Source organism: Xenopus tropicalis, chromosome 8 (genome assembly GCF_000004195.4).
Source record: "Xenopus tropicalis strain Nigerian chromosome 8, UCB_Xtro_10.0, whole genome shotgun sequence".
In the NCBI taxonomy this organism is placed as follows: Eukaryota; Metazoa; Chordata; class Amphibia; order Anura; family Pipidae; genus Xenopus; species Xenopus tropicalis.
Window position 1 is genome coordinate 43,820,091 of NC_030684.2, and position 10,811 is coordinate 43,830,901.

The window sequence follows — 10,811 nt, forward strand, 5'->3', positions numbered from 1 at the left end:
TACATAATTCTCATAGAGGCTCTTATGACTTAAGTACTTAAGTAAAGCACTAATAAAGCTACATGAAAAAGTGCTACACTGGGTGACCCAGTTGCCCGTTTGTCCCAAGTCTATAAATATGAGCAGAAATCCTATGTGTATGTTTGGCATATGTCACACATTGATATTATAGTTTAGTGGTAATTAAGTTTAATTGTTCCTTGTACGGAAAGTACACCTGTAGGAAAAACTGCAAATAGCGGCTGCTAATTTGCCTGTGTGACCAAAGCTTTGAATAAACAGCAGAGAATTATATTATGAGTATTTATATTTATTAAAGTCTATGAATTTTTACATTAAATATAAAATAACCATAAATTTAACAAAAATTTGTATTAAGGCACAATGTGAATAAAAAGGTCTTTGAATGTCATATTACAGCACCTTCTAGCTCTCCTCAGCCAGCCAAAGCACCTTTTCTAAAATCCTTACAGAAATGACTCCTTCGCTTACTGATTGGTTGGTGTTAGTATTCTTATATTGTATATTTTTTAAGCCCTAAAAACAGCTTTTCTTTTCCTGCCCACAAGTGAGGAGACAAAGAAAAGCAGGCGAGTACAAGGGACAAGAATTGCGGTGGGACATGTCCAACACATACAGTGCTAGCAGTCATGTGACTGTTACCCACACCAAGTAATGAAATTCATTTTATTATGGAACTTTGGGTTGTGATTAAAAAAATATCACCTCCTCAAAGTTCTACCCACCATACACTACCCTTACAATAATTGGGAATAAACCCAATATCATTGCCTACACTTCTAATGAACCCCGATCACAGTATATCAGCATAAATATTTCAGAGAGCCTCATGAACGAAGACAACTTAGTTAGATGTTGTTAGATTACTCTCTAAGCAGTGGCAGCTATTGACTCAAGTTCAGCTCACTGTGTCCTTCCTTTTCCTTTTTCTAGCACTCTAATCGTCATCACTGTTGTCTGCTTTCTCCTCAGCTCCCTCACAAAGGTTGCTTTCGTCCACAAGTTCCAGGGAGTCTGCTCGCTGCAGGGTGAGCTCATTTAGAGACATACGAGGTAAGGTGTTCTGTTCAGGGTTAAGCCATGGCTTGAATGCTGGCTGGTTTTTATTTTTCCAGGATGGGTACTGCAAACAGGCTTTGTGTAGTTTCCGCAGGATCTAGAGTAATTGAGGACATGAAGTCATTTAAGAGATGAGCATGACACACTGACAACTTTAGAGAAAAAAAGTATTATGTTTCTCCCCTCAAGTGTTAGTAGAACTTCACACTAAATGGGAGCTTCCTCATCTGAGCTGGTAGGATATGTGCTGCTGATGTGCTCTGACCTGGGGGTGATGCGTGGTGCTGATAGGCTACAATGTCACTTTAAACAGTGGCTCTAAATTATCCAAGCAGGGCTCACATTATCAAACACACATTAACTTCCTAGAAGCATCTTGTCTCAATTTTATTCAGTTCTTTATCGCTTTTTGTTTTACAAGACCTGGGAGTGTTTCTTTTTAATAATAATACATATAGAATGTGCAAGCTGGAACATTTACAGAAATACTTATGGTTTACCTGAACTGTCAGTTCATTATGCCAAGAAAAGCATCCACTTGGCTTAAAGGAACATTACACTGCACTGATTATTTATAAAGTTTAAAAGCAAAGAGCACACAGCTTTTCTTGGGGAGAAAAAAACAGATTGTAATCTGTAATACTGAGGCTGAAAGAGACTGTGTTAAAAATGATTCACTCTGTATATCTAAGCAACTATTTTTCTCCCCCTGACAACAAATTATATATATATGGCTCCCTGAATATGAATATATTCTTCCAATAAGTTTTTTCAAAGAAGATGAAGATTAATGGAAGGTTATGTGAAAAAAGCTGACAGTTTACAGCAGTGCCAGAGAATTCTCAAAGTTACCTTTGGTGCCAGATACTTTGAAGATTTATTCACTACCCACTTTGGCAAAGAACCTGAAAGGAAATAAAGTTACAGATTTAAACAAACAATAGAGCTTCTCCAGCAGAATCCTGCATTGAAATACATTTTTTAAAAGGGCAAACAGATTGTTTCATATTTAATTTAAAAATTTCACATGGGTCTAGCCATATTCTTCATTTCCCAGGGTACCACAGTCATGTGACTTGTGCTCTGATAAATTTCTGTCACACTTTACTGCTGAGCTGCAAATTGGAGTGCTATTACCCCCCTCCCTTATCATTAGAAAAATGAGAAGGAAGCTAGATAGGAGCTCCCTGACACCTGTATTGCTAAAAGTGGGAGACATGAGAATAGCACACAATAGTAAAAAATCCAAGTCTGGCTTGGGACTCATCTTGTTACACTGAGTAGGAAAAACAATAGGTTACCTGAAAGCAGTTCTAATGTGTAGCCTTGGCTCTTTCTGAGAGCACAGGCACAATTCACTAAGATGGCACCTACACACCAATATTACAACTAAAAAAAATATAGTTGTTGGTTCAAGAACAAAGTTTTCAATGGTAGAGTGAATTATTTGCTATGTAAACTGTGCAATTTAGAAATAAAAAGAAGACCAAAAAAAATCATGACAGAATCCCTTTAAAGAAGCATTCTTGCCCTCACCACTCACCTCTAGGGTCTACTTGTGCCAGGTATGTGAGTGTGCAGGTGTTAGATCCAGTACTATGAATGTAATATCCTGCAACAAGTGAGACTGCTCGGACCAGGTCCTTGCGAGGTGGGTATAGCTGTGGGTTGAGAAACAAACAATATTACCACCTATTTTGGGTATTTAGTTTGGGGGAGACTGGCAAAATATTCATGATGCAAAAAAAAGACACAGTACATTAAAAAAAAAAATATTTTATCTTAATCGTATGTTTTGTATCCTAAAATTCCAAACTACTGATTTGTCGAAAAAAAGTCATAAGCACCAGATTTTCAGACCTATTCCCTATTTGGTCTATAGTACATGGAACTTTTTGTCTGCAGAAACCATGGCCCAACCAGAGACAGATCACCATGGGCATTTTTATTACTTCTGTTCTCCAATAGAGGGCAGCAGTGGCCAAATCTCCTTCGTATCAGCTTTGTAATTCCGCTGTTGATTTGCAGGTTAAGGATAGCATTTTATGTAGCAAAAATGGAGGGATCTCAGCTCACCTTGTGTTTCACAGAGAAGTTGATGATCATAAAGCTGTCAGGCAGCACAAGCCATGAGCGTAGCGTCACCACATCCCGGTTTTTAAGAGGTTTGGGGCACTTCCCTGCAAAGAATGCATGGTTAAGTGAACACATAAGTAAAGGTATATGCAATACAATAGAAAAGTAAGGTGATATTATCTCAGATATAAGGCAAACAGTGGGCTGTTAATGAAGTTATTCTTTTTCTATATATCTAAAGATACAGTATATGAAGGGGAAAGTATCCTGGCTTTTAATTTATTGGCTTTTATTCCAGTGAAATAATTTAGGATTATGAATGCGTGTAATTATATATTCAATTTTGAAGGCCAAGAAACACGGGGCTGTTATGTTTTAGATCAGTGATCCCCAACCAGTGGCTCATGAGCAACATGTTGATCCCCCACCTCCTGACAGTCCACATAGGGGCAATTAAATAGCCAATTATTGCTCTTATTGGCACCATCAGGAACTATTTTTATGTTTGTGTTGCTCCCCAACACTTTTTCCATTTGAATGTGGCTCACGGGTATAAAAGGTTGGGGATCCCTGTTTTAGATGATGAATTGATAAACATTATTTTTTTGGTTGATTTTTGGAGAGTGGCCGTGGTAGGGCCGTGGTAGACGGGGAAATTAGTCGCCCGCGACAAATCTCCCTTGTTGCGGGCGACTAATCTCCCCGATATGCCATCCCACCGGCTTGATTTTAAATCGACGGTGGGATGGCATATGCGGTGACGCGATTTCCCGAAATCGCAGAAGTTTCCTCTCAAGGCATCGCGGCACCACATATGCCATCTCACCGGCGATTTACATTCAACCCGGTGGAATGGCATATCGCCCTCAACAAGGGAGATTTGTCGCGGGTGACTAATCTCCCCATCTACCACGGCTCTTAAGAGTTTGCAGTAGCTCCCCCTTAATACTGGAGCCTTGTTTACACTCCTTTGTTTATACCCTGATGTACAAGTATCCCTCAGTAACTAATAAGATAGTCAAACCACATTTCTACAAACAAACATGCATGGCATCGTGGGTACAAAAACAGTGCACCACTGCATGGCACCCAGAATATTTAAGAAAGCACGTATCCATGTATTAGCATTCGTTTACAGCACTTACATGAGTAATATCCCACATCGGCATTAGCGGACAGCAAAGCAATATCCTTTGTCTCGATCATGTTTATATCCCACTTCTTGCGGTACTCTGTGTCATGCAGAACATCATACACGGTGTCGGCCGATACATCTGGGAATGTCATTCGACCCTGATTAAAGAGGAAACATATCTTTGCCTGAAAATCTGTGGACACTTAAACATTTAAGACTTTGGAGTACTGATGTGCAGGCTAACCCCCCGCACACATGATGGTTTTGGGTTGGGTGCAGGTTAAACTCAGGAGCCCACCCAGCTTTGCACTGCAAAATGCCTCCACCTGCTCACTAGAATATACTGGCATCACTAAACTGCAGGTGCTGGCTGGGTGTTGGTCCTACCATTGCAATATTTTGCAGGTTAGGGTCAGGTGCCTTTTTCCTAACTGCATATCACTAGTTTGGAGATATTTTCTAATGGAAGGTATGGCACATCAGACAGACTGTACCTTGTTTCCTAATGTAGAGGAGCACCACTCCTGCTTTACTGTAGACTCCTCAACCTCCCCAGTCTCCTGCAGCCATGTTTTGTGGATATCATCACAGAAGCTCCAGATCCGCAAAAAAATTGGAATCGGGAAGTAAGACAAATTGGAGTATGCCAGAGATTATTTTTTAATCAACTTCAAATCAACTAAAGGCTAAAGCTGGAGATACACGCTAAGATTTGCACATTTGGCGAAGTCTCCAAATAAGCAAATCTTTTCCCGATATGCCCACCTTGGCTAGGGCCGAACTATTGAATTACAATGACGGGCATAGGAGCCGTCGGACCAAGGACTGCACCAATGAGCTGATCAGATGGGAAAAATTAAACTTGCCCAATCAACACCTGGCCAATTTTTATCCAGATATCGATCGGGAAGGTCCATTGGGGGTGCCCATAAATGGGCAGATAAGCTGTAAAACGGTCTAGAGGGCTCAAATCTGCAACTTAAATCTGCCCATGTTTGGCCACCTTAAGGGACTGAAAAGTTAACAGCTACAATTACAACCCCCCTGGGTGCCTGGCATCCCTTTAAACCGCTCATTAATATCTGTCCATTCCAGCAGTAGAGCTGTTTTCACAGGTAACAGTATGGAGAACTGGAGTCAAGTACAATCTGTATTTGCAGCTGAGCCTTTGAAGTTAAGTACAAAGGCATCAGTTACACAATCTAACACAAGCTAAGAAATGTTGAGGTACTTTTGTACTTTAAGAATTCCTCAAAAGCACTTTTCTGCAGCCAGGTAACCATGGCTGAGTGTGTCATGATGCGCAACAAACAGTTTAGGAGCCAGAGTATCTGTTATATAAACAGTCTGAATTTATGCTTCTCTGGCATAAGGACAGATGACCCACAGCCTACATTTGCCTCTTTAAACAGAAATTAAACCGTAAGGCTCGTTATACATTTAAAGTTCCACTGACCAGGCCCCCATACTAAAAGAAAATCTTGAGGTGGTCAAGCTTAGCCACACGCGTGCCACAACTCCCTTCACCCAAGTAGGACATTCGCCAACTCCTCCAGCCCTTGTATATTTGTGTTGGGTGCCAAATTTTATCGCAATGCTGGGGAGGATTATCATACTCTTGTACTGTCCCCTGGTTTCATAAGGTTGGCCCCCAATATGCCCACATGGGCAATATCAGGTTGATCCGATTGTTGGCCCTTGCCAGTGTTTCACTATTAACAGTTGGCAGATGGTACTCGCCAATATTTGGCCCTCTATTGTTGTATTGTTGAGCTGATGCAGCCTTTGTCCCAACATGATTTTTAAACCTGTCCAATCCATTTCTGGCTATTGGTCGGGCAGGCCCATCAGAGGGCCCTATACACAATAAGCTAGAAGGACCAAATCAGCAGCTTTTATTGGCCTGTGTATGAACACCTTAAGAGCTTATCTAAAGGTCCCCATACACAGGCCGATTGTAGCCGCCAATATCGGTCCCTTTGACCGACTCGGCAGCTTATCGGCCCGTGTAGGGGCAGAAACGATGGCCATACCCAACTGATATCTGGATCTGGATCTAAAATTGGCCAGATATCGATCGGGCAGGTTAAAAGATTCAGTCGGATTGGGACCGCATCGGCTCGTTGAAGCGGTCCCCGAACCAACTGCCCCATTGCCGCCATCATAATTCAATTGTTTGGAGCGAATCTTCACATGTATGGGGACCTTTAGGGCTCTGGCACATGGGGTGATTAGTCGCCCACGACAAATCTCCCTTGTCACGGGCGACTAATCTCCCCGAACTACCATCCCACCGGCGAACATGTAAGTCGCCGGTGGGATGGTACATGCTGCACAGGCGATTTCGGCAAATCGTCGAAGTTGCCTCGCGAGGCATTTTCAGCGATTTGCCGAAATCGTCCCGCCACGTGTGCCATCCCACCGGCGACTTACATGTTCGCCAGAGGGATGGAAACTGATGGCAACTCGGGGAGATTAGTCGCCTGCGAACAGGGAGTATTGTTAAAATTCTTACAATACAAAGCCAAGTGTGAACATCTAAGTTCACAGCCTCACCTATCCACTAGGTAGAGTCAGCATACAGGACAGCCCTTTTGTTATTACCAGCTATAATCTAACAGCCACACATTTCCCCCTATCTATTCAGTATACAGGGCAGCCTTGTATCACTAGTACCCATAATCATTCCAGACTGCCCCACCTTATTACTAGCACTTTGTAGGAAGGTCAGCTCTCACTATCAGCAGCAACAGTCACATACAGATAAAAGCAAGCAAAATAATAAATACTGCAAAGTCCAAAATAAAAGGATTTTATTGGTGTGAAAAAAAAGTATTTTTAAGTTACTCTTTTAGCCTACAAACAAACCTTATCAAGGCATTTAGATAAGGGCACATGTGCCAGCTGGCACGGTGACCTCCCAGTAAATCATTTATACTTTTTCTCACAGCAATAGGTATCTGATAAACTGTTTATATAATTATGCGGCCAGTATTGGTCCCACAGTTGCACCTATATACTCCATAGCTGAAGGCATAACTTCCCTCTAAAATGCAAGAGCAAATTATCACTCCGCAACCCATATTTCCCATTGCCACCCAAGATATGGTCACTTTATCTGCCAGAAGCCCACTTAAGGTCACAAAAAAATTGCATTCTGCCACAGGGTCCCTGAACTTCAGACATGTCTGTTCTGAAAAGAGGTAGCAGAGATCTAATACAGGTATGGGACCCCTTATCCGGAAACCCATTATCCAGAAAGTTCCAAATTACGTAAAGGCCATCTCCCATAGACTCCATGATAAGCAAATAATTCTAATTTTTAAAAATAATTAAATTTTTCTCTATAATAATAAAACAGTACCTTGTACTTGATCCCAACTAAGATATAATCAATCCTTACTAGAGGCAAAACAGTATTATTGGGTTTATTCAATATTTAAATGATTTTTAGCATTCTAAAGTTATGGAGATCCAAATTAGGGAAAGATCCCTTATCCGGAAAACCCCAGGTCCCGAGCATTCTGGATAATAGGTCCCATACCTGTACATGTGTCTGAGTGACCCTGGCTAGGACCCAGAGAAAATGCTACCCTAAGGTTAGGACTCTGCATGTAACAAATTAGATTATAATTAGTTTTCCAAAAAAAAGTCTTTTTTTCCCACTTCAGTACTGCAGACTCAGAAAAGCTTTTGCACCCAGGACATGCCAAATGAGCTCTACAGCTAAGAGATTGCCAGCCTGATAGTGTTAAACTATAACTCACAACACCCACCACTGTTGCAATGTAACATTACTTGGATCTAAGAAGGTTAGAAAGCACATGGAGTACTGCCATAAGTATGACTTACTAAATCATCATTCATTCTGGTTCACACCTTTTTTTTTTTAATAGTTTTGGGACAATGTTTCAAGTGACTCATGTTATAAACCCTCCACGTGACTCATGGACACAAGACCCACACGGGCTGGAAGCTTACGTGTACCTGTCCTTTACAAAAGTATTGCTTGACACACATGAAATATCTAATTGTTTTTCCAGGGCTCATATCCTCCTGCACTTTGACCTAGTAGCAAACTAACCTTGACAGTGTGTACAAGGGATGTTTTTCCAGCTGATGGTTTCATCCACACCCCGATGTCGGCTTTGTTATAGGAGCAGACCCAGCCATCTGTTGACTCACACTGCTCACGAAAAGATAGGAATACGGAGTCATCAGGAACCTGAGGGATTTCCTGCGCCATGAGTGGCTGGTCTTTAGAACCAATGGCCCAAATGGGAATGGCTAGTGCCAGGAGAATGGGGTCACTAGGTATATTCCCAAAAGACCTTTGGTGTTAGTAGTGGGTGTCCAGGTGAAGCGTCTCAGGAAGGGGAGTCTGGTCGGGCGGCCAAATGTTCTATTTTGGATCGTCAGCCTGTTGTCCCACTAGTTCCAATGACTATATGTAGGCTTATTGCAGAGGCAGTGAGTCACAGAAGAAATTGGACCTTAAAAGAAAATGAACCTTAAAGAATCTTCTCAGCAGTATCCTGGGATGGGTGGTCGGCTCCTGTGTCCAAATAGTCCTGGTGCTTGGAGAGAGATGTATGAAGGCACAAATGCCACAGGCAGGCAAAGAACAGCACTCACAAAACAGAGCTGGGTCCTTATTATCTCCTTATTAAGGATTAACAGTATGTCTGGGTCAAGACTTAATTTCCCTCAGGTGATCAGACTATAATATCCAGCAAAGCCAAAGGACGGTCATGTAGATAATACCCCAGAGGTAGATGACATAGGCAAATGGCCCCTCACAGGTAATGGCAGTAAACAGTCACAGACACATAGAAATAGGCAGCCAAAATCCACTTCAAGCGTAAGTGATGTACACAGGCAGCCAATCACGGCTATGTGGCGTACACAGGCAGCCCCCCTCAAGGGCACGTCATAGATCCAGACGTCCTGAAACCTGCAGTCTCTGAGCTGAAAAGTCTCCCCAGGTAACAGGTGCTGTTTAGTGGGCGGTGCTCTCAGCACGTTGCGTATTCCAGCTTGCTTCCAACGTGCCGCCCTTCTGTGACATACCGTTTCCTGATTGGTCTACTGCTACCGGCTTTTTTTTTTATCAGGCTGCAGTGAAGAAGCAGACAGAAACTGCCATACCTGATAAGGGCAAAGATTTAGTCATTATACACTTTTGTAACACAGAGTAGAGCCCGCCCAGAACCTAAGCATAGAAATGTACAGCCTGTGCTTTTCCAAATATCACATGTTAATGTATACATTTCAAAAATGGAATGTATTCATTTTTAGTACCTTTAAGATTGCTGGGTAATGTAGTCCTCTGTGTTTTTCACTACAGTACAGAGGAACTAGTGATGTTCAGTCTTCAGGACTCCAACCAATCATAGGGGGAGGGACAGTCTTGGTCCTACCCCCCAGACCCAGGAAGGGGAAGAGGAACCAGCCAGGAGGAGAGAGGTGCTGGGACATTTAGAGACTGGCAGTGTGAATTCCAGCCTGCTCAGGGACCAGCCAGAGAGAGAGACTGCTATTAATCTGCAAGAGGAGACATTGCAGCGTGCAGCCTGCTGAGAGTTGATTCCTGCTGTTCCCTGGAGGGAGTGTATACAAAATCCCAGCAGCCAGTGTGATCCTGGATACCCTGTGCCCTTCTTCAGTTACTGGGATGACTGATGTTTCCCTGCCCTCTATGCCCTATCCAGTCAGGGTATTGTAGTTTTGCTGCTTCAGGTTGAGCAAAGAGGAATAGAAAAGGGAACTTCTGTCTATACTCTCCAATTGCATGCTGGGTATTGTAGTTTTAGATTAACTACACACAATAAAGAAAAACATATGCTCATAAGTATGTAGTCTTTCAAACTCTCACCCGTAGTATAGATGGGCCCAGGTGCTCATGCCCCAGACCTTCAGCTTGAGGGAGCCATCATGGATAAATCACAAATGTAGAAAAAGGCAGGCACTCCGGTATACAAGTCAATAAATGGCAATAGTTCATGAAGAGATAGAGTAAAATTATAAAGTATTTATTGTTCTAGCACATAGTGCAATTAGCCTTACGTGTTTCGTACCTAACCGGTACTTAATCATAGGCTGGTTTTAGATTAATCTTAGCTTTAGGCTAATTGTTAGCTACAAACTACATTACCCAGCATGCACTGAAACAGGCACGTCAGAGGGGAAAAACTTTAGCTACTTTCCAAACTACAAACCCGCCAAGGCTCCAAAAACCAGCCCAAATCTGTACCTTGGCGGGTCTGTACTTTGGAAACCCACCTGGGCTTTTATTAAGAAAAACTGCCAACCTGGCAACCCGACTGCCAGTCTCTAAATCTCCCAGCACCTCTCTCTCCTCTCCGATGGCTCCTCTTCCCCTTCCTGGGTCCGGGGGGCAGGACCAAGACTGTCCCCCTATGATTGGTTGGAGTCCTGCAGACTGACCATCACTAGTTCTACTGTACTGTAGTGGAAAGCACAGAGGACTACATTACCCAGCACTCTTAGAGGTACAAAA

At 42.5% G+C, this 10,811-nt stretch overlaps 1 protein-coding gene across 2 annotated transcripts; it reads right to left on the reverse strand.

Moving 5' to 3' along the window:
- Positions 1-292: 292 nt before the first annotated feature.
- Positions 293-9,969, reverse strand: LOC100145115 (uncharacterized). 2 transcript variants are annotated; one of them, XM_012967996.3, is made up of 7 exons: positions 9,593-9,969; positions 8,376-9,439; positions 4,302-4,449; positions 3,157-3,260; positions 2,624-2,741; positions 1,933-1,985; positions 293-1,177 (listed from the first exon to the last, which is right to left on the reverse strand). In XM_012967996.3, exons 2-7 carry the CDS (start codon positions 8,535-8,537, stop codon positions 959-961), a joined length of 804 nt encoding a protein of 267 aa, XP_012823450.1. In that variant the 5' UTR covers positions 8,538-9,439; positions 9,593-9,969; the 3' UTR covers positions 293-958.
- Positions 9,970-10,811: the final 842 nt, after the last annotated feature.

What these genes read in the sequence shown, in the direction of transcription:
- LOC100145115 (XM_012967996.3), bottom strand. Translation starts at nt 8,537, where the DNA reads ATGGCGCAGGAAATCCCTCAGGTTCCTGATGACTCCGTATTCCTATCT. An exon ending in CCCTTGTACACACTGTCAAG is followed by an intron (nt 4,450 to 8,375) that starts GTTAGTTTGCTA and finishes CTCTTTAATCAG; the next exon opens with GGTCGAATGACATTCCCAGA. An exon ending in GGCACAAGTAGACCCTAGAG is followed by an intron (nt 1,986 to 2,623) that starts GTGAGTGGTGAG and finishes ATTTCCTTTCAG; the next exon opens with GTTCTTTGCCAAAGTGGGTA.